This window comes from Jatropha curcas, chromosome 1 (genome assembly GCF_041381405.1).
Source record: "Jatropha curcas cultivar XTBG-Jc1 chromosome 1, XTBG_Jcur_1.0, whole genome shotgun sequence".
In the NCBI taxonomy this organism is placed as follows: Eukaryota; Viridiplantae; Streptophyta; class Magnoliopsida; order Malpighiales; family Euphorbiaceae; genus Jatropha; species Jatropha curcas.
In genome coordinates this window covers 4,864,380-4,891,866 of record NC_143151.1, presented here as the reverse complement: position 1 = coordinate 4,891,866, position 27,487 = coordinate 4,864,380, and the positions used below count along the sequence as shown (strand labels likewise).

At 32.2% G+C, this 27,487-nt stretch overlaps 3 protein-coding genes across 7 annotated transcripts; 2 read left to right on the top strand and 1 right to left on the bottom strand.

Annotated features, from left to right (window-relative positions):
* Positions 1–334: 334 nt before the first annotated feature.
* Positions 335–2,605, top strand: LOC105628313 (UDP-Glycosyltransferase superfamily protein). Of its 2 annotated transcripts, none has more exons than XM_020676881.3 (2): positions 335–1,027; positions 1,094–2,605. In XM_020676881.3, exons 1-2 carry the CDS (start codon positions 511–513, stop codon positions 2,050–2,052), a joined length of 1,476 nt encoding a protein of 491 aa, XP_020532540.1. In that variant the 5' UTR covers positions 335–510; the 3' UTR covers positions 2,053–2,605. The 2 variants fall into 2 exon arrangements, with proteins under 2 accessions (XP_020532540.1, XP_012065101.1); XM_012209711.4 differs by having other exon boundaries at positions 336–1,027; positions 1,106–2,605.
* Positions 2,606–3,899: 1,294 nt separating this feature from the next.
* On the bottom strand, positions 3,900–11,650 carry ABCG3 (ABC-2 type transporter family protein). Of its 4 annotated transcripts, XM_089724056.1 has the most exons (13): positions 11,497–11,612; positions 11,114–11,408; positions 9,909–10,546; positions 9,721–9,800; positions 8,610–8,896; positions 8,262–8,433; positions 7,850–7,963; positions 7,453–7,581; positions 6,634–6,825; positions 5,962–6,048; positions 5,166–5,438; positions 4,574–4,681; positions 3,900–4,312 (listed from the first exon to the last, which is right to left on the bottom strand). In XM_089724056.1, exons 3-13 carry the CDS (start codon positions 10,378–10,380, stop codon positions 4,055–4,057), a joined length of 2,172 nt encoding a protein of 723 aa, XP_089580182.1. In that variant the 5' UTR covers positions 10,381–10,546; positions 11,114–11,408; positions 11,497–11,612; the 3' UTR covers positions 3,900–4,054. The 4 variants fall into 4 exon arrangements, with proteins under 4 accessions (XP_089580182.1, XP_089580178.1, XP_089580180.1 ...); XM_089724052.1 differs by lacking the exon at positions 11,114–11,408 and having other exon boundaries at positions 11,497–11,650; XM_089724054.1 differs by lacking the exon at positions 11,114–11,408 and having other exon boundaries at positions 9,909–10,549; positions 11,497–11,635.
* A 7,318-nt stretch (positions 11,651–18,968) lies between these two features.
* LOC149498859 (cell division cycle protein 48 homolog) lies at positions 18,969–24,348 on the top strand. Its single transcript, XM_089724250.1, has 9 exons — positions 18,969–19,126; positions 19,215–19,380; positions 20,081–20,309; positions 20,969–21,735; positions 22,029–22,250; positions 22,367–22,438; positions 22,589–22,870; positions 23,141–23,500; positions 23,868–24,348. Exons 1-9 carry the CDS (start codon positions 19,098–19,100, stop codon positions 24,156–24,158), a joined length of 2,418 nt encoding a protein of 805 aa, XP_089580376.1. The 5' UTR covers positions 18,969–19,097; the 3' UTR covers positions 24,159–24,348.
* The last annotated feature ends 3,139 nt before the right edge of the window (positions 24,349–27,487 follow it).

The window sequence follows — 27,487 nt, the reverse complement described above, 5'->3', positions numbered from 1 at the left end:
ATGTCAAAAACATAGTAGAAACACGAGGATCAATGTGATAATAAGTTTAAGTCACCATTTGGATGTATATAGATGAATGTGGATAGAGCAACCAAAAGAAGAGCCTTAATTATGTTAGGATCAATCAAACACTATTATTGTTTCTTTGTAAACGTCTTGGCTCAGGCAGGTCTTCAAAGGCTGCACATGATCATTCTTGTTTTGACTCATGGGTTCAGTGTTTATCCACTTAATTTGTCTGTTACGTTTAATATTCCTTTTGCATTGCCAAAGGTCAATTAACTAATTATAGAAAAGATACTATATGTATATTCTCTAGAGTTCACAAGCGAAACGTGACCATGCACCAATTCAAAATTCCGTAAATATGGCAATGTCAGTCGTTTCTACACTAGCTATATCTGGCTCAATTGAGCTGCACATGAGAAAAATACGCAACTTTCAAGAAACACCTTCTTCTCTTTGGAACAAAACCCTAGTTTAGTTTCCTGCAACAAAATCCTAATTAAAATGGCAGACAAACCCAAAAGGCCTCATGCCATCTTCATTCCCTACCCTCTACAAGGCCATGTTATCCCTTCTGTCCATCTCGCAATCAAGCTTGCCTCTCAGGGTTTTACCATCACCTTTATCAATACCCAATATATCCACCAACAAACCTCCAAGGCAGGTTCCACAGCCGGGCCGGACTTGTTCACCAAGGTTCGTGGATCAGGTCTTGATATTCGATACACCACCGTCTCTGACGGACTTCCTATTGGGTTCGACCGGTCGTTGAACCATGATCAATTCATGGCAGCCCTATTGCATGTGTTTTCAGCTCATGTAGAGGAGGTTGTGGGTCAGATTATTGCTTCTGGAGAAGATGTCCATTGTTTAATCGCTGATACATTTTTCGTATGGCCTTCAAAAGTTGCCAAGAAATTTGGATTACTATATGTTTCATTTTGGACAGAGGCTGCTTTGGTGTTTACTTTGTATTACCATTTGGATCTTTTAAGGATAAATGGCCATTTTGATTGTAACGGTAAGATTCTCATTACAACAAGTATTTCTATGTTCTCTTTTGGATATAAAACTAATTTTGTTTCAGGGTTCGTATCAGATCGCCGGGAAGATGTTATAAACTGTATACCAGGAGTGAAAGCAATTGAACTGAAGGATACAATGTCATATCTGCAAGAAAAAGATGCAACATCGGTTTGTCATCAAATCATATTTAATTGCTTTGAAGACACTAAAAATGCAGATTTTGTTTTGTGTAATACAGTGGAAGAACTTGAACCTGAGACTATTTCAGCTCTAAAAGCCAAAATTCCATATTATGCAATTGGACCCATTTTCTCAAGTGACTTCTCCAAAACAATTGTTGTTACTAGCCTCTGGTCCGAGTCCGATTGCACCCAATGGCTAGACAAAAGGCCCAATGGCTCGGTCTTGTATGTCTCATTTGGTAGCTATGCCCATGTAACAAAAAGAGACTTGTTAGACATAGCAGCAGGACTTGCCCTCAGTAAAGTGAGTTTTGTTTGGGTACTTCGCCCGGATATTGTTAGCTCTGATGATGCTAATCCATTGCCCGCTGGATATCATGAAGAGGTTTCTGACCGTGCGATGATCATACCTTGGTGCAGTCAAAAAGAAGTGTTGACCCATCCCGCGATCGGAGGGTTCTTAACACATTGTGGGTGGAATTCCACGTTAGAAAGCATATGGTGTGAAGTACCATTATTGTGTTTCCCTTTATATACCGATCAATTCACGAATAGGAAATTTGTGGTTGATGATTGGAAAATTGGAATTAATTTGAGTAGCAAGAAGGTGATCACAAAAGATGAAGTTTCAGAAAATATTAACCGTTTGATGTGTGGAGAATCAAAGGATGAATTTAGGAATAGAATCAAAGAGGTGAAGAAAACATTGGAAAATGCAGTGTCACCTACTGGATCATCAGAGAAAAATATGGTTCAATTCATCAAGGATTTAGGGACAAAGATTGAAAAGATGGCTAAAGCCAAAAATTCCATCTGCAATGGCCATGCTCTATGTTGAGCGGAAACGGAAGTGGAAGTGCGAAACGCGGAAACCGACATTGGTTTTTTTAAAATATAAGAAATAGAAACGGAAGCGTGTAAATATAAAAAATATAATTATATTTTTATAAATATAAAAATATAAATTTTTGTAAAACCATTAAATATATTTAACAATCAGTTAGAAGTCCAATCAATTATTTAATTATATCCCAAAAAAAAATTATAAGTTTCATATTCATAAAAAATATATGTTTTATAAATTTGTATTTATTTATGCATTTATTTTAATTAGAGAAATGAGTTTTTGAGAGTTTTCAGTATACGGAAACATATTTAGAGAGGGAAAACGTGTTTCCAAATTACTCAATTTACGAAAATAGCCACGAAACATTTCTAAGGAGTTTCCAAGCGTTTCGGCGTAGAAAACGTTTCTGAAACGTGGAACCGGCAGTCAAAAGAAGTTTAAGTACAACATATGTCATGCTTAATTGCACAAAAATTTACCATGTATATAACTATGTACATCCTTTTTGTTTGTGTAGATTTGAATGAAGGTGCTATTTGGTTTTTTTCTTGTTCTTAATCAATTTTAATGCTTTCCTAAGTATTGGGAATGAGAGTTAAAGTCTTGCTTACACTTCTTAATAGTTCAAAAGTATAGATGGTAAACTTTCAATTGTAATTTGTAAACTTGATGAGTCTTCTAATAATCCTCTTTGTTTGCAATTTGCATAATTTTTATAGCTATTCCCAATACACTCAATGCATAATTCACCTATATAGTTTTCGAAAAAAACTTCATTTTATTAGATATTATAAAGGAATAAAGCCGAATTTACTCCCTAAAATTGTAATTTAAGAAAAAAAAAACCCAAAATCAATCTTTTAATTCAATTTATTCCTTTGAACTTATAACTTATATGGGTCAGAAGCTAATATAAGAGGAACTTTTGCATTATTTAAGTGTGAATTAGTAGGCAAATAAAGCTAAAATTACAACTTCATGGGGAAAATCAAAGTAATAAGTTTGTTGGAATAAATTGAGCCAAAAGGTTGATTTTGGCTGTTTTTTTTTTTCCCCTTGAATAACAAATTCATAAAGTATGTTAGTCTTTTGTTTCCATAGTTAGTAATTGTCAGCTATCCTAATAACTGTCAGCATTTCATCGAGTTTCATAATTCTCTCCAACTCTAAACATTGGTATAAAAATTAACATCAAATAATATAAATAATAGAGATAGTGTTCTGAACTTAATCAAAAGGATACACTCATAAAAAGTTGTTGAATAAAGCCTATAAAAAATAATAATAATAATAATAATAAAAAAAAACAGAAGAACAATTATGAGAATGTTTTTTGGGATCCATTTAATATTGCCATTGCAATTGCAAAGTAGCAGATTTCGACCCAGTAGACTTGTGCTGCGTCCAGTATGAGCGAAAAAAAAAATAATCCCTAGTAGAAAAAAACAATATCCAAGCCTAGTAGGCAAAACATGTGCCTTACCATTTATTCTGCCAGTTATTTCAGGTGAGCATGTGCCTCAAGGCACACAAAACTAAGATTGAAGTAATTGAGCTTCATAGCTGACACAAGGGCCAGGTTTCTTACAAGACAGCCAAATACGAAACTGTTATTATTACAAGTGATGCACTAATGACTCACCTAATGAGCTCAGTTGCCATAAATCGTTGCTCCAGCTGTAACTATGATTGTCTGCAGTGAAATTTCAAAGAGAGTACCTATCTTCAATGAAAATGACTTTAAAGTGTCCCTAACAGCATTTTCCCCACCCTTTTTTCAATCACATCAAGAAAGAAAGGGTTCTCCACTCCAACTTTTATATATAACAAGACAAATATTCTATCGCTGAACTATAAAATGCCTTCATTAGAATGTGGAATGCATTTCTAACTTTCTGTCATTAAGTTTCTAATAAATGAAACAAGCAATGAATTTGAGTAAAAGGGAAACATTGAACTTGAATAGAAACAAGACTACAAGTCCACCTTCCATTCATCTTGGATTGACCGTATCCCGATTACAACGGCAAAACTTAAGTACAGATTCGTTTTTTCCTACACGAAAATGCAGTACAATAAACACTAGAAAACGATACCCAATTGCCATGAGAAATAATACCAACAGATTCTCCCATTTAGAGTTACTGTCAGAAGAGATATCATATGCACTTCGAAGGGCTTGAAAGCCGGAAATGGTCCTTACTTCTCCAACAGCGAATGAAGTTCCTAGGTACTCATTCTCCAAAAGTCCCTATATTGTGAAAACAGATGACAAGTCTAAAGATTTTCAGACGTAAAATTTACTTTAAAGATTAGCCAAGAATTGGCAAAATTTGAAAATTATCAGAGAAAAAAACATTTTCAACATTGCTTCTTTCTAGGAACTGGATAGTCAGATTCAAAGAAGCAAAAGTTGGCCAATTATAATATTGTTTTGTATCAGGGAGTGAATTCAGCAACACAGTATGTCAGAAGGAACAGTTAGAAAAAGTGAAATTACAAGCCTACTTACCTGAATAGAGTAAGTGTGGAAAGCAATGTAGGATACTGGATATGTCCACATGGGTCCTGGCAAAGCATTTCGAATTCTAAAATACCCTGCTGAAAGCATCATTAACACCTGAAATCCGACATGTAATTGCAATGAGATTTTAGGATGGCAAGCCATAGATTGTGCTAAATCTAAATATACAAGCAATCATAGACCGGTGAAAGTTGAACACACCAATGTATTCTTAATTTGTTAATATATGTACATACAACAGTGGATAACCCCAAGAATTATCTATCAACACTATTAAGTAACATCATTTGAGTCCACATTTTAAGACTATAAATTTTAATATTTGCAACTCAGCTTTGCTCTCATCCTGTCGAACTGCTAATTCCCTAGAAACTCCCTCACAAAAGAGAGAGAGAGAGAGAGAGAGAGACTCAGCATTGACTTACATTTGTAGCACGCATGCAAGAGAGAGTGTGCAAATGTCTGTGTGTTTGTGCAGGTAAAGCAAATTATTTTCCCCCAAGTTATGTCATTCTATGCAAAATCTAAACCGTCTGGTAATTATAACCTTAAAAACATGGATAACCATAATGGAACTCACATGTACTGATACCAGTGTCAAGACACTCCAGAAAAGATGTTGCCAAAGGGAAGTGATAAGCAGCATTAGTCCTTCATTTACCACAAGACAAATGAAGAAATTCAAAACGAAGTACATTAATAAGCTGAATTCATCCCGCAACCCTATCAGGAAATAGAAGACAAGACTTGATGAGATGGAGATGAGAAAAAGGAATGGGATGCTGGAGAGAAGCTGCCCAAGTAAAAACACTAATGCCCCAGAATGCTTATTTGGTTCTTCACAGGCATATATCTGCAAAATAGAGAACCAGACTGATCAAATGAACCATGAGAAAGATAAACCTCAGGCAATCAAAAAAAATACAGAAAACACAGGCTTTCAGTATGTATCAAGCACGTCAGCTGCCATAAATAAATGTTAACCATCAAATAAGCATATTATATTCACTTGTATTCTGCCAGAAATAAATAGCTGAGTTAAATTTAATAAGTCCTTTGGAGAATCGTGAGCCAATATTTCAAAGTGGAAATTCGACACCAACAAGAGCAAGTATTAAGCATATGGTGCAAATCCTAATAGATTTACAGTCGATAACACAACAAATTGGAGGAAATAAGGAAAACAGAATGTTCAATATGAGTGAGATACAGTTCCAAAAACAAAACTAAAGTACCAGCCCCACCAATTTTTCTTCTCATAACTATCACTAGCTATAAAAACCATATCTATAATGTTATTTAATTTTATGCAAGAATTTGATACTTCTCATTTCAAGCATCGGCAACCACATCACCAATAGAACTCGAGATAATACCTTGATTTCCTTCAGAAGTGAAGGAACTCCCGCAATGCTTAGAAGTGAAGTAAATGATACAAATACGAATATTGCTGCAACCCTTGTCTGAAATATGAGGGTGAAGATATCAGAAACCAACTCGTGAGCCTTGTCAGTGTAACAGAAATTGTTGATGCAATATGTATGATCTCATTCGAGAAGCAGAACAGAACCAGAAACTGATATCAAGCTACCCAAACATTTACCTACATAAATATTGAAAGAGAAAAGGTACAAGAAAATTCTGCCAGAACTTTGAGAAGATGCATCTTACATCAATCAAAGGTTTTAAACAAGCAGATATTCCTACAAGTCTTGTATGGATCCTCGGATGTATGAGCAGTTGCAGAGGTGATAAGAGCAAGTTGCTGAATATCGAAAGGCACATTTTCTTAGAAAAGCAACAGTCTTTACGAGATAAGATTGCTAGAAGAATTGCATACATAGTGACTGCCAGAATAATCACTCAGATATGTGCAAGGCCAGGCTTAAGGTAGACCTCCCTCTCAAATATGTTCTGCAAACTTTGACATCATCCCATAGCTAACTAGGATTCAAATTTTTTTTATTTTTTGCGTTACTATTTCTTTTCAGTATTTATGGAGGGAAAATCGAATGCACTATTCGTAGTTTTATCTTTAAGCAACTCACCACAACAGAAGACAATGAGTGTCCCAGACCAGAAAATACTGTCCCAATGCATAGTGTGAGAAGCATACAAAGAATTAGACGAAGCCAATAGTATTTCCATTCCCTTGACATAATTAATAATGATCTCCAAGTCAAAACTGCAATCCTAGTAGCACTGCTAGCTTTGCCCTTACTTTTAAGATGTGGACCCTCCTGCAGAAGTAAACACAGACGACAAGAAAGTTATTGAAGACTCATAAAAGCCAGTCCTTGATGAAGCCATGCATGTACCAATGTTCGCACTTCAGTTTACATTTTATGGAAGCAGGCATTACAGCCATCGTTGACATTTATTAGATTTCAAAAAATTTCCTTCAGAGAAAAGTTATTACTTCCATCTCTTTTGAAACCATAAACACACAAGAACTAACACACATGTGCAAGCATGCACACAGATGCATTAAACATGGCTAATCCCTTCACAACAGCCATACATTTCAAAGCAAAATTATAGACCGGCTCTTTTCCTCTCTTTTGATAGTCACAATATAGACCCACAGCCCACCCAAACCAGCTCTCTGTACCACTTAAAACGCAAAATCATCAAAACAAGTATTATAGATTAGTTCTGACAATTTTGATCTAGCTACCCTGTACTAAACATGATGAGTGATGACCATCACAGCAATATGCTTCAAAGTTGCAACGATGCTACACCTATTCTGCCCACAATCAATGAAAGAATGAACTAAAAAATGATGTGTGCAAATGAAAAGCCTGCATCTATAGGCCAAACACAAAAAGTCTAACGAGAAGAGTTCACAAATTTTACACTCATACCTTTTCTGTGAGTCTCAATATCATTGTTTCAACCGCAGCAGCATCTGCTGATGATTTATATGTTGCTTCTAGTGTGCGTATAGCAACAGCAGTATCCATATTTACCGAAGAGAAATCTCCATGGTCATCCTGTTACCATGTTTTGACTTGTATTACATTTAAAAGTCAAATTACTTCAATTAACAGGAGAGGACATCATTGTGCCATATAGATACACAAAATAATATAAGATTTAGCATATTTCATTTTCCCTCAGACTGAAAAATTAACCAATTACAATTTTTGATATATCCAACAACTAAAAACATCTTGTCTCACCATTATCTTTTTTTCTGTTTTAAGGGCATCTTAATTGTGCCATTCAAGCATGACTATATTTGCAATGATAAGGAAGTACCTGCCAGTTTTTGCACATTGCAATAATCCTGTCAAAATCCGTGTTTATTGCACGTAAGAAGTGATCGGAAGGACTTTGCATAATTGGGCAAGGAAATCCAGCATTTGAGAAGTGCTTCATCAAAATAAGATCTGTCAGTTAGCATCCACCCACAATGCTCTTGTAGTTACAAATAAAAGAAAATAACAAATTATCAGTTGTCTTGCATTATAAAATGATTCTGAATTCACAAATTTTTTTATTTTCAACAACCAAATGTAGAAAAAAATAGAAACCCATTTTACGTGGTTAAATTCTCAATAGCTACTAAATGCATAAAGTGGCCCATGTGAGATGGCCATCACTAATTTCAAAATAAGTTCCTTTATCCAAAGCTGGAAGAAAGAATGAGATCAGATTTTCAGTATCTTACCTGCAAGCATGCCAAAGTTTCTCCAAAAAATAGTGTATTTCCATTTGATAGCAGACAGATCCGATCAAAGAGGCCAAATACTTCTGTGCTGCTCTGGTAAATGGTAAAGATAAGAGTGCAACCAGTGCTGGCAAGTTTCTTTAGTGTAACCATCATTAGAAGAGCAGAAACACTGATCAGAAAAAAGCCCAAAGGTTAAAACATTACCTAATACAAAGGCACAAATCACCATGAGCACACAAAGATTATGGCCAGAGCAGTTGCTATAAATATAAGAAGAAAGGATGATGAAAATTGACACCAGTGGATCCCATATAAAATGAGCTGAAAGAAGAAAAGAAAGATAACCTATCAAGATGATAAAGGGGCTCATCTATAAATAAGATATGGGGCCTCATCACAAGCTCCCTGGCAATGCTAACACGTCTTCTCTCACCATTAGGAAGGCCTTTCATATAACAGTGGCCTCCAATCAATTTGTTTGCATAATCACTCAAGGACATGGCATGGATAGCATCCTCTACCACACTCTTTTTCTGGCAGAAGAAACCAGGAAGTTGAAGAAGTGCAGAGTAGTATAAGTATTCTCGGACAGTAAGAGATCCAATCAGAGTAGTTTCCCTTTCAACAAAACCCTACAAAATAAAGGCATTCCAAAATCCATTAACTGCTACTTCATTGCAAAACAAAATAAAAACTTTTATAGTTCCACCACTGCATTTGCAACTATTATTTTCCATCTGAAGACAACTTTCTCTTGTAACAGAAATTAATTTCCAAGATAGATATTAGATAACTATGATTACTATCAAAACCTGATATGTGAAAAAATTCAGGTCAACTTAAGAGAGGGATATGATCTAATCTTTCATGCTTAGTTCAAGGGTACAAAGTCCATAGAATTCTAACTTATAATATTCATTACAATCAAAATACTCAGATAACTGGAAAAGAACATCAGAAGATAAATTGACCATATATTGATTTTATAAAAATGATATTGGAAGGGACGTCAAAAGGATGGGATACCAAAGATTGAAGCAACTGATTACCAGTCAAAGACCTTACCAATTTTTGATTTGAGAATTGAAACAGGAATAATATTCTATATTGAGGGACGTCTATAGCTGCTCTGCATTTTGCTACTAAAGGACATTTAGTCAATGCAATCCATGTGCACTGACCTAGACTTGACAATGCAAATCCTTATAATAAATTAACCAGCTATTGAAGAAATAAACTTAAATAAACTCCATGAGAAAAATGAAAGTAGTACAACATGAACATCAATTATTTTAAATCTAAAGCAGATGAGTATCTTTCTTGCCTACAAACCAAGACAAAATATATCCTCAGAGTGAAATCAAGAATATAGCATTGAACGAAATACAGTTTAAGAAAATATATATTAAATTGCTGTTGAAAAAGATAAAAAAAGATGCCTTCAAAGACAACTTACATATGAGCCATAAGGCAAGTGTGATTTGGCACCATTGACAAATACTTCACCATACATTCTGGCTGAATGATGCAATCTTCCTGAAATAAAGAGAAATTCCTTCTGAATTCTAAACAAGCAAAAGATATAGATAATAAATTCATTCAACTGTTAAATAACTGATCACAATGAATAGCATGCTAATAAACCTGCAATAGCCCTTAGCAACGTGGATTTCCCAGACTTTGCAGGACCCATGATTACTGTCATCGTCCCTGGTAGTGCATAACCTGTTGAGCTCTTGACAACTTTATCTGAGTACTTCCTTTTACCCTTGATTGTAACAGTCAAGTCTTTCCATACAATCGAAGCTCCTGCAATCTTTCTAGCAACAACTGCATTCTCTGGTAATGGTGGGGATGGCAGTGATCCACTATTGAGCTTTGACAGGGATGGAGACGCTGGTGTGGTGACAACATTGATTGAGTCACCTCCTTCCTCCACTCTAACATCAATATCTGTATCCTCCCACTCTGGTGAATCCTCAAATGAGATTGGTTGTCTAAGCGAACCAGGCTTCCGCAAGTAGAAAAAGTTACTTGAAGGCACTCTGCTTGCAGGACTACTTGCCGAAGATGACGAAGACCTATAGTTATCTGATTGAGACTGTATCTCTTCCATCTTCAACTCAAACTTTTTGAGAACTCAAATTATCAAAAGTGATATTTCATAATTTAACAGATGTTTCACCTTATTTATTTCCCAACCAAAAGACATCAATGCTACTATTCATACTTTTCCATCTAGAAAGAGACATCCCAGCTTCCTCTCAAAAATGCAAAAACATCTACTACATCACAGTGAAAGATAATAAGAAACAAAAAATACAATTCCTAAATAGTAAAAGCATACCATTTAAGGTTCCTGTATTGGACACCAATACCAATAGGAAAAAATCCAAGAAACCATCAAAGAGAAATGCTAAGTTATCAATAAAATGTAATGCTCTGGGATCGAGTAATCTAATGCAACCAAATAATTAAATAGAAAATGGAAAACCGTTGTAATTATGTAAACAAAAATACAAAATAAAAGTGAAAACATATCCCACTTTGATTTGCAGCTTTAAAAAATTAACAGATAAAACAGTTATATGGTTTTTTTTTTTTTTTTTTTTTTTTGCAAAAAAATACCAATTAATCTCTGTTAACCTCAAAAATCAACCAAATATACAAAATGAAGCCTAAACAATAAAAACAGACATCATTGTGCTCAGGTTTTATTCCTTTTGGTTTTCTCATTTTCTCAAGTAGAAACATATAATAAAGCCCAACTAACTTTCAGAGCCCTTAACTTCAATAGAAAGAAATAAAACGACAGATTGACAGCAAACAAATCAAACCCACTTACTTACCTTTTCATGAACCAAGTAATATTCAGTCTACCAGCTAAAATATCCAAACACCACGTACCATTTTTTTTTTTAATTTATTTTTACGTGAACGAGGTACCAAGTCTAGTTCCCAATAAACTAGAGGAAACGCTTCAAAAGGTTTGAATGTTCACAGCTTAAAATTTACTCTTTAGCTCATTTAAGCTGAGTTTCTCGTTTTTTTCCCCTCAAACCCACAGACACAAAGCACCCCACTTCACAGTTCCCTTCTTTTCCACCCTCTTTTTATCAGTGACCAAACAGAATCCAATAGCAGCTAGTACATGAAATATCAATTGAACCCACTTCAATAAAGAGAAAACTAGAAGAAAAAAGCTAAAAGAAAATAGTATAAAGAGACAAACCTGGATCTGGGTTGGAGAAGAGCACAGTCACAGAGACAGACAAAGGAAATGAATATGGAAAGAGTGAAACAAGTGGGAAATGAGAGTAAAAGAGAGAGAAAGGGCGAAGCTTTAATAATAATGGAAGTTAATGAGAAGTGGATACTATTTGACCCGCTTATTCCGGGTACTATGTTTGGTTGGTTTTCTATCTCGAGCATCTTTGCTTCCTTTTCTTTTCTTTTCTTTTCTTTTCTTTTTTTTGTTTTTTGTCTTTTTCTTTTTCTCTTAAATACTTTTTCTATTTTTCTAAGATTTGGTTGTAATTATGTTTTGCCATTTGGAAAGGGCAAAAAACAAATTGGAATCTACATTTTTTTAAGAATAAAAGTAAGTGTTAGTTTGAATTATCAGTTAGCTCAATCCATTTAAATAAGTAAAGTTAGATGTGATGTTTTAAAGGAACAAAAAAAATACTAGCATATGGGTTTAGGGATGATCATCTTATCTATCTATTAGGTATTTTTTCCAACTCGATCTGAATAAATTAAATTTTTACATATTCCATTTAAAGACTAGTGGATGTTAATTTTTAAAAATAAAATTTAATATGTTTTGCACTCCTTTATACTTTTTTCTTTTTTCTTTTTTTTTAATGAAATTTATGATCCGATTCAACAAGCAAATTAAATGGCGAATAAGAAAATTTAACGATTTATATTAGTTCATCTCAATCTTAGCTTTAGATCTAAGCAGCTAGATAGCGGTACATTACATTTTAATCCTGCGATTAAAAGAAAAATTTAAGTAGACAAACAAAAATAGCTTGATCTAATTTTAATATATTAACAATAATTATTATTACTATTATTTTTCTCATGAGTATTTTTATAATTTTTTTCATTTTAAAATTCATGGCTGCCCTTCTCAATAAGTACTTTTTTAGGATTGAACCATCGATCTTGCAAACACAGGAAAAAAATTACTTAATTATTATCTAATTTCCATAAAATCTAATTATAATTATTAATTTTCTCACAGGTAGTCTTAATAAATTTTATATAAAATTAATTTGTTTTGAGATTTAAGGTGTCTTTCTCCATAAGTATTTTTTCATTAATTGGACCATTGATCTTCTGAAAATTATCCATTAAATTAAAAGTGTCATATCACTTGGACCAATAATTATTAAACTTTAATTACTATCACTGAAATAATTTTAATTATATTTCAATAAAACATTATTACTACATTTTTCTATCTTAATTTTGAACTAAATAAATTGTTAATCAGATTTTGAACTAAAAATTGTAGAAATTATTAATTTAGCCATAGATTTTAGTAAATTATAAAAAATGACTATAATAATTTTTAACATATTAAAATTAAGTACTACCTCTATTTTATAATATTTATCACATTTGGAATTTTACATCCCTTAAAAAAATATTAAATTTGTCTAAGTTATAATAAATTATTAAGCAAATTGACTATATTATCATTAATTTAATACTAATTTAATTTTAGAACAGACTATTTTCTCAAATATGACAAGTATTATGAAACGGAGGTAATAATTTCATTACTGTAAAATAAAACAAATGCTTGTTCTATAATTCAATGATTACAAATGAAATTGACCCTTAAAAAATTATAAAAATGTATAAAGCCATTGAAATTGTTGATAAAGTAACTACCAATAGAATGATTTAATTTAATCTTGCAAAGTTGACATTTTAAAGAACTTCAATATATATTTTACATTGCAAAATGATGGGCCATATAATATTAAACATATTAATTAGTGAATAATCATTTTTTCAAAATTCAAAGAACGAAGACGAACGCCTTTTCTCACTTAATTCTTGATTTGTGATTTCACTTGGTCACTCCTCATTTAACAGAGAAAAGATTGATTTCCATTTCTTTTTTTCTTTTTTTGCTGTATTATTTTTTTCCGAGTAAACGGGTATAGGAGGGGCGGCCGCTCCATTTGACTCTAATAAAATTTTATTATGTTGCCTTTAAATGACTTATATCATTAATTTTAATTTTAGGTTATTTAATTTTACATCCTGTTTGAAATTTTAGTTTTGAATTTAATTTCACTCTATGAATATATAAAATTCATATTAATATTAAAAAATATAATAGTATTACAAATTTATATTTTAACTCTTATTAACTCAAAAAAATATTTGAATTTTAAATTCATTGAATAATCACATGTTATTTAATTTATTCAAAAAAATGAATTTAATATTATAATTCATGATTCTATTTAGAAAATAATATGAAATTGAATTGATTGAATTTTAAAATTATAATAAGATATTTAAAATTTAAAATATTAATAGTTATTTTTATTGTAATTTCTAATATGCAAATTTTAGAAAATTATTTCTTTCCCATTCAAAGTCATTATACTAAAAGAAATCTCTATTATTTTGTTGTCATTTATACTATTTTTATTAAAAAATTTTGATCACATGTAATATATTTATTTATATAATTATACTAATTTTAGACACTTTTTAATTAAATTTATTTTTATTTATCGTAAAATGATAAATATATTTTTGCCCTCACATAAAAAAATTCTAGCTCCTCATTGAGTATACTTTGATGATAAATGCATATATAACCGAATAATATATTAGAGTTTGAATCCTCGATTCTCAATACTCAATAGTAAGCCTCTTTTATGTGATTGATATACTGAATTAAAAAAAAAAAAAAAAAAACAAGTTTCAATAATTTTAGAAATGAGTATACTTTTGGCGGGTAAATAAGTCAATGATCGCATGAAACTCTCTTTTGACCAAATAGGCCAAATGCCGTGTGGGTCACGTATGAAAGTTTTATAGTTGTGACGCAAAATCTTACAATCTGTTAAATTGTCAGTAGCAACTCACCCACAGAGAGACAAACAATGGCGCAAAAAGGGACATAAAGTGCCCTTCACATTTTCCAATCACTCATTACCAAAATAATTTCTCAAAAAAAAATTAAAATTCAAGCCAATCTGACATTATGACGAAATTGGACTTAGGGCTGAGCAAACCCGGTTCTCAATAAACTGTCTGAATTGAACCCTGATCAATTAAGTTCAGTTCGGTTAGTCTTCTCATTAAAAAATTTAATTCTCGTTTTTATCAAGTTTTCTTTGATTCACTTCAATTTCGTGAAACTTAAAAAGTTAGGCTTCAAAATGAACTGATAAAAAATTCAATGAAAACCGACCAAACTTACTCGATTCTAACCTATACTTCACTTTTGAATCGGTTCTGATTTTAAAGGCTAGTTTTGGGTTATTTACTTTTGTTCGATTTTAAACCCAAAAGCCTGTTTGCATACTCCTATTGGACCTATAAATAGTGTTTAAAAAAATATATAAGTAGTTGTAGTAATTATGGAACAAATGAAAAGCGAGATTAATCGCAAACTCAAACATGATTCAGTGATAAGTGCATATACAGCTTCATAATAGATTTACATTTGAATCTTTTCTCTTAATCTTTAAAAAAAAGTCTTATGTATTTTTTTTATTTTATAAATCATATTAAACATTTTTATGTATATTTTAAATAATATATAAAGCAAATTTAAGATGAACTTCTAGCAATGCAAAATTACAATTTCTTTATGCTAAATAGAAAATCTGAAAGCATCAAACAAGCAAAACCCAAAAGAAGAGTTCTTCTTTATAATTCCTACAAAAAAAGTATTACTTCAAATATAAAATTTTGTTTTATGGTGGGGCTTTAAGGGAAAAAAAAAAGTTAAAAGAACTAAAGAAGAAAATGTTCTCAAACTTGCATACCGTATCTTGAACAGTAGTACATTTTTTATTTCCCATTCCTCTTGAAATTTTTAAAAAGGATTACATTTTCATAATTACAAAATTTATTTTCCTAAATTGAGTTTAATAAATACTTAATTGTTCGTAACCACCCAATAAATCGATCTGTTATTTATTATATTTGATAAATATGTATTAAAATATGAAAGTAAAAAAGTTTTGAACAAATTATAAAAAGTTATAATCAAAATTACTTGAATGGGCCTGAATTAAATTGCAATTTTAGAATTTCTTCCCACTCCACATTTATGCTTAGAACTAGCCTGGTTAATCAGATTGACAGTTTTACAACGGTAACTGCAAGTTAAAATCTGTCATGTTTACATGGATGGAGATGCATATGCAAATTGATTGCTCATTTTGGGGCTTCTCTTTCATTGGCAATCACTCAATCGATGTTCCTCCTGCAGGAATATAAATATAAGTAATTGCTAAAACTATGAATAAAAAGTAAATAAATTGAATATCAGTGAAATACTAAAAAGATAACCATTAAATTTCAAACACACCGCTTTAATTTATAATTATTTTATTTTTTTTATTTTAATTATTTTGTTTTTTTTTTTCTTTCTCTCCTTTTAGGAAAAAAATAAAACTTACATATTCTTATTGTATCAACCTACCCCTACAACAAACCGATTAAAAATATGATTACCGATTAAAAATATGATTTTGGTTGTAACATGGTACTTTCGACCATTCACTAAAAAAAAAAAAACAAAACAGCAATAAATTTTTTTTTTTTGAAAAAAAAAACCCTTTTTTAATTAATTTAGCGTATAGAGTGGTTTCATACATAATGTATAAGCAAATTTATCCCTCTTTCCACGTTCACTATCTAATTTTAGATTATATTACACAAAATTAGACAATGTAAGGTACACATAGTTCTATACATGTTTTCAATCCTTATTTCTTTTTTTTTTTTTTTTTGGTAATTTTTAAAAATTTGCTTTGTAACCACTATTTCTTATTTCTTTTTTTTTTTAATTCTTTTGAAAATTTTTAATTATTTTAGCTCATAATTTTTATTTCATACTTTTAAAACTTGCACTTATTCATACGGTATATATCACACTTTATCCATTTCAATTATATGATGCTAACACTTTATATTTTGATTATTTATTTTATATGTTGACAGAAAAAAAATTAGAAGTTCACCATTGGCAAGATGCATATGTTTTGAAAAAAAAAAAGCAAAAATGATTAAAGAAAAAAGCTTTCTTTGATTCTAAGTAGATATATCTATTTATAAAATTATATGGGTGTATGGGTATATATGGGGCATGCAATGAGTAAGGATGTCCTAATATGAATAAATTTATCCTTTTGGTGAAAGAATTATATTAGTCACGTAATCATACATGCAAGCTCAGAAAAATTGCCATCTCATATTTCTTGGTAACTTTATAGCTAGCCAATTATTTTCTCTTGCAATTCAAGGCAAATAATAGCTCATAGCTTTCTTTTTTTTTTCTTTTTTTTTTTATTTTTTTTTAATTTACTTTTTTTAGACAATGATTATATGTAACTAAATTATAGTGACAGATTGTAGTTTGTTTGTTGATAATGATAATAATTGGTGATGGAACACATTCTCTCTCACATGACAAACAGCTTTGTCCCAATTTGAGCTTACTTTGTTCAATTCAGCACCCATATTGACAATAAATATGATTTTCAAGAGTTTAGCTAGGAGAGGTAATGGAAAACCCCTCTTCTAAAATATAAAACTTTGTTCTTATTAGAGGAGTATAGATAGATGCATATATACGTAGATTTATAAGGCAAAACAAGAAACTTGCGTTATAGATCATAAAATGGTAATCCCAACAGAGAAAATTTTCTTTTTTTTGCATTTTATATAGAGACAATTGCTTAAAATATTAACTTTGGGACTAATGCCAAAGTAAAAAATCCATATGCATTTTTTTTTTTAAACTTTTAGAGAATTTCAAAAAAGTAACAGACATTATTGTGATTGGACAATTAATGTTTCAAAACAAACCGAACTATATATTAAAAAAATGAGAACTTCTACACATTATGTATACATGTTAAATTTGACCAACTTGCAAACACAGTCTGAATTATATATACAATCTATGCGTATGCTACATATAATAAGATTTACATATAAGTCCAATAAATTCAGAACGAAATAGAATTTCCCTTCAAATGATAGTGTTTAAATCAAAATTGTTGTGTTCATTTATATTCACTTTGATTAACTTTGCCTCATAGACAACTTAAAACATTACAAACATATAGAATAATTAGTCCACACTTACAGGAAAGATACGTGGACATTTTTACATGACAGTCCAAACTTTCTTTCAAATTTCAGACCAATTTCTGCAATTCAAATTTGAGATTAAAATTTTATTGTGTAGTTGCAATAGTGGAGCCCACATTTTTCTTTTGTTGAAAGTTTAAACAAATAAAATTTCTCATTTACCACTCTTTTATTAAAATTTGGGAAACATTTAATTGTCTTTCGGGGGAGGGTAAGTTAAGAAAAAAAATCTACAAAAAGACCACTTTCTTAATTTTAGAGAATTTTTGACTTTTTTATATAAATAAAACAAAGAGAGTAATAAATAATGTGAAATCGACTCCCACACCCCGAAATGAGCATAAGCATAGGATGCTTGAATTAGGAAATGAGCATCTATATTGGCTTGTCTTCTAATCCATCTAAGTGCCACATCTGAGATAGATGTTAAAAGAATTATACAATCATTCATACCTAACCCAAATTTAGAAATATCCTTAACAGAATAATTTAAAGCAAAGAGAAGAGATTCACAATTCGTAAAAATGCAACCTGGAGTGAGCATATGCTCTCGAATCCAAGAAAAACAAACTAAGATGGGATCAAAATATGCATAAAAAAAAAAAAAGAAATAGCTTGAGTAAAGGAGCCTTCTGCCTCTTAAAAAACTCTAGCCATTCTCATTCTGATTTTGCCCCTTGGAATAAAATGGGCCACAATTTATAGGAGCCTTAAGGTTATTTTTGGGTGTAGAAATGGGCTTTAGACTTTAAGCATTCGCTGTCCACATGCAATATTCTCTCCAAAAGGGTAATTTCCAATTTCCAGAGGCCCAAAAAGCTCCACCCAGACCCATAACTGTTATAATGGACATATAAGACCCAGAATGTCAAAGGCATGACCGACCCGGAATTGGAGTGTGCAATCGGTCAATAAAATTGATAAAATTGAACAATATTCGTTAAATTTGTAACCAAACTTACAAATATATGAGATTTGGTTAAAAGGAAAAATACATGTACTTGTGGTTACTTTAACACTACTTTTATTCTTTTAATTCAGTATTAAAGTGATAAATAAGAAATTTTTTTTTGACCTAAAATAAGAAAATATTTTGTTTATTATGCCATGGTCCTAATATAACAAAAGTCAAGTCAATAAAATAAAAACAAATCCATTTAGTAAGTCAACAAATACCTACGGTTAAACTTTTCGAATCAACATTGGACTTGGACATGTCATTTTAAATCTGGTCCATTATCCGAGACAAAAATAGGAATCCGTATACGGATTTGAGTTCTATCCAAGTCGTGAATTTCGTAGCCCCGCAACCAATCACAACCCTTCTTTTCTTTACAAACAAGACAGTTCTCTCTCTTTATATAATAAATAACACAGGTACCAAATTCAAGAGCCAATCTCTATTTTCTCTTTTTCCTCTTCTTCAAACAACTCTGTGTACACGGAACTCTATCAAGAACAATGTCTCAACAACCGGAGTCTTCCGATTCGTGAGTTAACTAGTTCTATTCCTCTCTGTATTTCGATTTGTGTTGTTTTGATGTCGCGGATTTTATGATCTTGCTGATTGTTTTGCAGGAAATCGGGGAAGAAGGACTTCTCCACGGCAATTTTGGAGAGGAAAAAGTCGCCTAATCGGCTAGTCGTTGACGAGGCTATTAACGATGATAATTCTGTCGTTTCAATGAACCCGGAGACAATGGAGAAACTCCAACTCTTCCGTGGCGACACCATTCTCATCAAGGTATCTATACATTTAGGAGAAGTTAGGGATTGTATTTGTAAGCTTAATATTAGTGGTTTTGTTAATTGTTTCTTAGCTGTTTTGTTAGGCTTATGGCTTGAATGATCTTTTTGTGGATTGCTATTGTTTCTGTAGTATGCTTTTTGTTGAGAAATAATGTGATATAATTTATAACGAGAGCTTAAGCTTTTTTCAGCTTCAATTTCAGTTCTACAGTTGGTCTGTGTATGCTATCAGTTGTACTCCATTGTTAAGCGTATTGCACTCTAGAATTAGACATCATAAGAATAAGTAAATGGGGTTTAAGATGAAAAACTTCTATATAGTTTGTTATATTAACATTCAGTTTTTAGAGTTTCATGGTGCTTCGATCATCCATATTATATAATTGAATCAAGTCTTTCTTTGGCAACCCATACTATTAAAATTGAGGATAATTGTTACATTGAGTAACCCCTTTTCAAATGGTAGTGCAATAGCTTCATATTTGGAAGACTTCTCTTTAGTTCGACTTTCATCTTTTATTGGTATATTAAATCATTATATTTTGGAGCTTCGCAATTAGTGATTCAGTGGAAATTTGTCCTAGACTGTTTGTTTCAGTAGTTAATTGAATTTCTCATTTGTTCGATATTTTCTCTGCCACTCTGCATATTTGCTTGTATTGTTTTCTCGTTTTTCTGAAGAATTTGATTTTCAGGGCAAGAAGCGGAAGGATACAATCTGCATTGTTCTCGCTGATGAATCCTGTGAGGCACCAAAAATTAGGATGAACAAGGTTGTTAGATCTAATCTGAGGGTTCGACTTGGAGATGTTGTGTCAGTGCACCAATGCCCGGATGTTAAGTATGGCAAGCGAGTTCACATACTGCCAATTGATGATACCATTGAAGGTGTTACTGGGAATCTATTTGATGCATACTTGAAACGTGAGTTTCTAGCTGTCTTTCAATCTTTAATTTTATTGGTTGATTTTTTTTGGTTCATCTATGTATGTTATTTTTCTTTAAGATCTATAAGGTATCAAAGTCCCTTTCGGTGTTTGATTAACTGATGACTTTAAGTGCACCATCAACCGAGTCTGGAATTTGATAACAGTTGGAAACTTTACTCATATAGAATTTTCTGCATTTCTTTTTTGCCATCCAATTAAACCAAAGGAACGCTAATATCCCTAATCTTCACAAATACTTTTGTATTCCAAATTTCAATGTTTTGCACAATAATATTACGAGTTAGACAGCTATGCTTCTGTATTTTTCAAAACATTGTTTCTGTGGAGGCGATTCGAGGTACTATGGCTAGGACGCATTGTCACACAATGCAGTCGGTAGTTTTTCTACAGTATGTAGAATTTGATTTTGTGTCCATGTTGACTTATGAGAAAGGAGCTAGTCTGCTCTGATTTTAGTTCTGTGACAGACTAGGTAAAATTTTATGGGGAACTTCTTTCCTTCCTAGGTTATTAATATTTTTGGATTTTGTTGCCATGGTGAGACTTACTCTTTTTGCCCTCCTTACTTTTGCTCCCTGTTTAAAATCTGCAACAAGCTGTAATCTGACTTTTGCCTGTGATATACCTGCGCAGCTTATTTCTTGGAGGCTTACAGGCCCGTGAGGAAAGGGGATCTTTTCCTTGTTAGAGGAGGGATGAGAAGCGTAGAGTTCAAGGTCATCGAAACTGATCCAGGGGAATATTGTGTGGTTGCCCCGGATACGGAGATTTTTTGTGAGGGGGAACCTGTTAGAAGGGAGGATGAGGAAAGGTTGGATGAAGTAGGTTATGATGATGTTGGTGGTGTACGGAAGCAGATGGCTCAGATTCGTGAGTTAGTGGAGCTTCCACTGAGGCATCCTCAACTTTTCAAATCAATTGGTGTGAAGCCACCGAAAGGAATTTTACTTTATGGCCCCCCAGGTTCTGGAAAGACATTGATAGCAAGAGCTGTCGCTAATGAAACTGGTGCTTTTTTCTTCTGTATCAATGGACCTGAGATAATGTCCAAATTGGCGGGAGAGAGTGAAAGCAATCTCAGGAAGGCATTTGAAGAAGCTGAGAAGAATGCTCCTTCTATCATATTTATTGATGAGATTGATTCAATTGCTCCCAAGCGAGAGAAGACACATGGTGAAGTTGAAAGACGAATTGTCTCACAGCTTTTAACTCTCATGGATGGGCTCAAATCTCGGGCACATGTTATTGTTATTGGAGCTACTAATCGTCCAAACAGTATCGATCCAGCTTTGAGAAGGTTTGGAAGGTTTGATAGGGAGATAGATATTGGTGTTCCGGATGAAGTCGGACGTCTTGAAGTTCTCCGAATTCATACAAAGAATATGAAACTCTCTGATGAAGTAAGTGGGTACATGCATCTTTGAATTACTATTTTTTTTTTAAGTTTCTTATGTCCAAAGATCTTGAAAGATGAACAGTTGAGGTCGTTTTGGGTCAATATTGGGCTTTGATCTCACTTTGACTTAAAGGAAGCAACTGTCACTTCTAGTGATGCACGACCGTTGAAAGATGAAAACTGCTGGTTCCAATAATTGATTGGAATTGGATTAACCTTTCCAGGATACACTAATGATTCTACATTTAATGACTTGCTTGATCTTCTTTATTAACAAGCTAATTTTCTGTTGTGCAGGTTGATCTGGAAAGGATTGCAAAAGATACCCATGGTTATGTTGGTGCTGACCTTGCTGCTCTCTGTACTGAAGCTGCACTTCAGTGCATCAGAGAGAAGATGGACGTGATTGACTTGGAAGATGATTCTATTGATGCTGAGATACTTAATTCCATGGCTGTTACAAATGAGCACTTCCAAACTGCTCTTGGAACAAGCAATCCATCTGCTTTACGTGAAACAGTGAGTATTTTACTGGGAAATTCCCATCATACAGAGCGGAACTTTTCCTTGTTTTGCATTTTTCAGAGCTCAACTTCTCTCAATTGAAGCCTAATTAAGCGAATTTTGACTTGCAGGTTGTTGAAGTTCCCAATGTCAGCTGGGAAGACATTGGTGGCCTTGAAAATGTTAAGCGGGAGCTTCAAGAGGTATTATTCTTATTCTCATTATTACTTTTTCCCTGCACTGATCTAGCATATTGTTCTGATTTATTTTACTGCTTGGAGTTATTTATTAATTTCTGCTTTGTTTTACTGCTTGGAGTTATTTATTAATTTCTGCTTTATTTTACTGCATAGACTGTTCAATATCCTGTGGAGCATCCAGAGAAATTTGAGAAGTTTGGCATGTCACCTTCAAAAGGTGTCCTTTTCTATGGCCCTCCTGGATGTGGGAAAACTCTACTGGCTAAAGCAATTGCAAATGAATGTCAAGCAAACTTCATTAGTGTCAAGGGTCCTGAGTTACTCACTATGTGGTTTGGTGAGAGTGAAGCCAATGTTAGAGAAATTTTCGACAAAGCCCGACAATCTGCACCGTGTGTTCTTTTCTTTGATGAGCTTGATTCTATTGCTACTCAGGTTAGTTTCTTGTTTCATGAATATTTAATTTTAGCTTTGTTTATGTTGATCTATAAATTTCTTTTCAAAAAAAAAAAGTTGATCTATAAATTTCTTTTCAAAAAAAAAAAGTTGATCTATAAATTTCTTTTCAAAAAAAAAAAGTTGATCTATAAATTTATTTAAGTTTAGTCTTGTTTCATTTTGTATTAGATCATTTTCAACCTAAACAATTTCATTCATTCATTTATGCAACACATGTTTATCTGATTTGTTTTCCCATTGTTTCAGAGGGGAAGCAGTGTTGGGGATGCTGGTGGTGCAGCTGATCGGGTTTTGAATCAACTCCTTACTGAAATGGATGGCATGTCAGCAAAAAAGACTGTTTTCATAATCGGGGCCACCAACAGACCTGACATTATTGATCCAGCACTGCTGCGTCCTGGTCGTCTTGATCAGTTGATTTATATTCCTCTTCCAGATGAAGAGTCGCGTCTTCAAATCTTCAAAGCCTGTTTGAGGAAATCACCTGTTGCCAAAGATGTTGATTTGAGGGCATTGGCCAAGTATACTCAAGGTTTTAGTGGAGCTGATATTACTGAGATATGCCAACGGGCATGCAAATATGCCATAAGAGAGAATATAGAGAAGGTATGTTACTATGCTCTATATTTGTTGCCTGATTTAAAAATTTTTCCGTAAGTTGCTTGATAGAAAGACTATGCATTCTCAAAAGAATAATATGGCAAATGCTGAATTCTGTAGTTGATTTTCATATGTTAGAAATGCCTTTATCCAAAGTTGTTCTTCCAATGATTTTTTTTCATATTGCTGCATCCTGATTCTGCTTAATGTTGAAATTTTTTACTAATTCTGAATGCGAATGCTTTTAACATAGCTCACGTTTTGAACTGTTGTGCAGTTGAGGCTTGAATGTGTTCTATTAAAATTGTTTTATCAGTTTTCAAATGTTTGCTTGTGGACATAAGTTAAAGGAGGTTTTGGAAATTTTTTTCAGGATATTGAAAAAGAGAAGAGGAGAAGTGAGAATCCTGAGGCAATGGATGAGGACGTGGATGATGAAGTGGCTGAGATCAAGGCTGCTCATTTTGAGGAGTCCATGAAATTTGCTCGCAGGAGTGTTAGTGATGCTGACATACGCAAATATCAAGCGTTTGCTCAAACATTGCAGCAATCTAGGGGAATCGGGACAGAGTTTAGGTTTTCAGAAACAAAAACCAACACCTCTACATCTGACCCATTCGCAACTTCAGCTGGCGGTGCTGATGAAGATGATCTGTATAGTTAGTGCTTTATAATCTGAATATTTCAGTAACATTTTGCCTCTGCTAGAATGTATGACATTATTTATAGCTTCTGGTTAAACTGGGCAATTTGTGAGCGGATAGCAAAATCTGTTATAACTTTTGCTTTGATGTAATATGGAATTTAGTGAATTGCAGTGCAAGCTAATGTCTGTTTCACTGTTCGAATCTTCAGTATGTGGATTTCACTCTTAATTATTTTGCATTACAATTTATCTTGTGCTCCAAATGCTTGTTTTCGTGCCTGTCTTATAATCTGACTCGGCCATATGTGTTAATTCTATTTTTCTGGTTCAGTAGCATCTTTTCGTTATGGTTTTATTCCTGTGTTTGGCAGTGCTCACGGAGGATAATTGCTGCAATCTGATAGAATCTGATCAAACTGAAGATGGAATTGCATTTTTTTTTTCTCTTTAACATCATTTTGGGTATAAGAAAAAACCGTCTAAGAGTATTGTTTAGCTCTTTTAGAGCAGTTACAAGTATAAAATGTGAAATTGTATTTTGAATGTTGTGTTTTTTTGTTTTTTGTTTTTTTTTAACCCTCCATTTCGGCCATTTTTAAATTCCCAGTATATTGGATGAGTAGTATTACTGACGCGACACACACAGTTGTTTCTTCTTACACTATTTGGTGACGAACCTAATTTTTGAATAAGAGTCGACACAGGAGACGAAAGTTTCGCAAGAAATCAATGTACTTGTATTACATTGTCTTTTCTGGTGTGCGAAATTCACCCCTCACCTTCCTTGCCTTTGCCAGGCCTTTTTCTTTTCTTTTCTTTTTTCTTTTTAACTTCTTATTGGGATTGATAGAAAGTGACAGAGAGTTAATGAAAATTTTCCTCAGACTTGAAAATAATCTAGCTGATAAATTAAAAGATAAATCTTAATTTTATATCATCAATTACAATACTCTGAATCCCTGTTCAGAAAATCACTATTTTGTTTTACATGCCGTATGGCACATGAACTCATCGTTTTTAATAAAAAAAAAAAAAAAAGAAGACAAATAAAATCATCCTCCAAAATTCAGGTAAAAATCTATATATAAATAACTTACATCCTCTTCCAAAATTATGAAATACATACATATTATACTGCATACGCATATGTCTCCTTTTTTTCTTCTAATACAATCTTCTCAAACCACTAATACAATCTCGAGTTGAAACTTTAGTCGGAGCAAAAAAAAAAAAAAAAAAAGAAAAAGAAAGAAACCATATGTAGTACCTCAAATCTACTTGAATTTACCAATTAAGGCTTTGCTATAGCCACCCTATTAGAGCATGAGCCAAATGGTTGAATGTTAACAAATCTACTAGGAGCAGAGGAATGCTTGAACCCTTTTGGCATACAATCTTTAACTTCTTTTCCACCAAAAACAGGTTGCTTGTGATTCAAATAAGGCCTCATTTTCACAAAATCACCATCTTCTAAAGGCCTCATTGTGCTTGGAACACTCGAAGGAATTACACGTCCACCTAAACAATACTCTGAAAATAACAAAACATAAATAAAGTAGAAAAAAACTAGTCTAGTTGCAGACATATTTCCTTTTAATTACGGTTTTTGATTTTGTTAGAGTGTGCAGGGAGTGAGGTTTTGAAAAGGGTTTTTATGTTTGCAGAGGAAAGATGAGAAAAGGATGCCTTAAATAGGCTCGTGAGTTGCTGAATAGAAAGCAGAAGGATGACACAGCTCATATATAGTGGTGGTGGTGATGGTCGTGACATAAGAGGATGTCCGTGAGTTCTTTTTATTGCATTTCAATCCAATCTCTACTCTCCCTTATTTCAACATTTCTTTGTTTTCATTATATCAACTAATTCTGGAAAAAGATAATTCATAATGTGGTTGAGCTACCATCTCTCTCTTTAATGATCTTTAATTTGGTTCGTTTTTCCTTTTTTTTTTTTTTTTTTTTTTTTTTTTTTTTTTTAATTTCATGGTTAAAGTGTCCTTATTATTACAAATCATTTTCTTACATATATTATATTAAAGAAGTTGAAGAAATTATATATAAATATTTCGTATCATTAACATGCTATTAACATTTGATAATGCTATTATTTACCGTAGTGTTCTATAATTAATAAAATATAAAATATTTAAATTAAAAAAACTTTATTTATGATTTTAATTTAATAATTAAATATAAATAAATGAGTGCAATTTTTTTGAGGTATAAATTTAAATTTACAAGTTGAATAATAAATTCACTATAAAGTTGACACTTGTTTTCCCAGCATATGAATCTAACAAAATGAACTCGCATTAAATTGTTTTCAACAATTCATAGGATTTGAGAGAGGAAAGTGTTGAGCTGATACTCTTGCACGTGGCAATATTTATGTTTTTTTGGTGGAAAATAAATGAAAAACAAAATATTAAATGTGAATGGATATATATGAAAAAAAAAAAAAAAAAAAGATAGTAAAGAGGAGCTTCCGCCACATTTAGTACAACGAATATGATTAAGAAAATGGGCCAACATCTTCTACTTAATTTATGCACAAACCTTCAACACGTGATTCTCATTATTGCTTGCTCATGCTTTTTCAAAACCATCGTAAAATTACAAGAAATGCTTTTCTTTTATTTTTTCAAAAATGCATGCACATTTAAGATAGTCGTTGTATTTTTGGACTTCTATAATATCATAATCACATTTATTTTGCTAATGTGAATATTAGTGAAATAATAAGAAATACTCCAAATTTGAATCACTCTGAAATAATAATTTTAAATATATGAGTTTATGCAGAAATAAGTTCAATTTTACTTTATTTATTATTTTCCTCTCATTTCTTAAAAGAAGCGAATATTCATTTGTTTAAATATCTTTCATAGCTATTTTCTTTCTTTTTTTTTTTTTAAAAAGTCTCATTCAAATAAAAATTAAAAATTAAAAATTAAATTTTTTCTATAATCACAACTTTTTACATGTTCAAGTAGTGTCTTGTGATTAGGACACTTGGATTCATAGTTTAATTTGTCTCCTTTCAGCCAGCAATCTTGTTGCCCATATTATGATCCAATAGACAATATATATATATATATATATATATATATATATATATATATATATATATATGTGATTATGCCACGTAGCGTAATACCCTAAAGCTAAAATGTTTTTGATTATTAAAAATACTAATTTTTATGAGTAAGAATGATTAATTTTTACTGTTCATATTTGAATTCAACTTTTTTAATATTTGAATTCAACTTTTTTAATATTTGAATTCAGTTAAAATTTTACTGTTCATGTTTTATTTCAAATTTATTTTAATATCTATATAAATTTTTA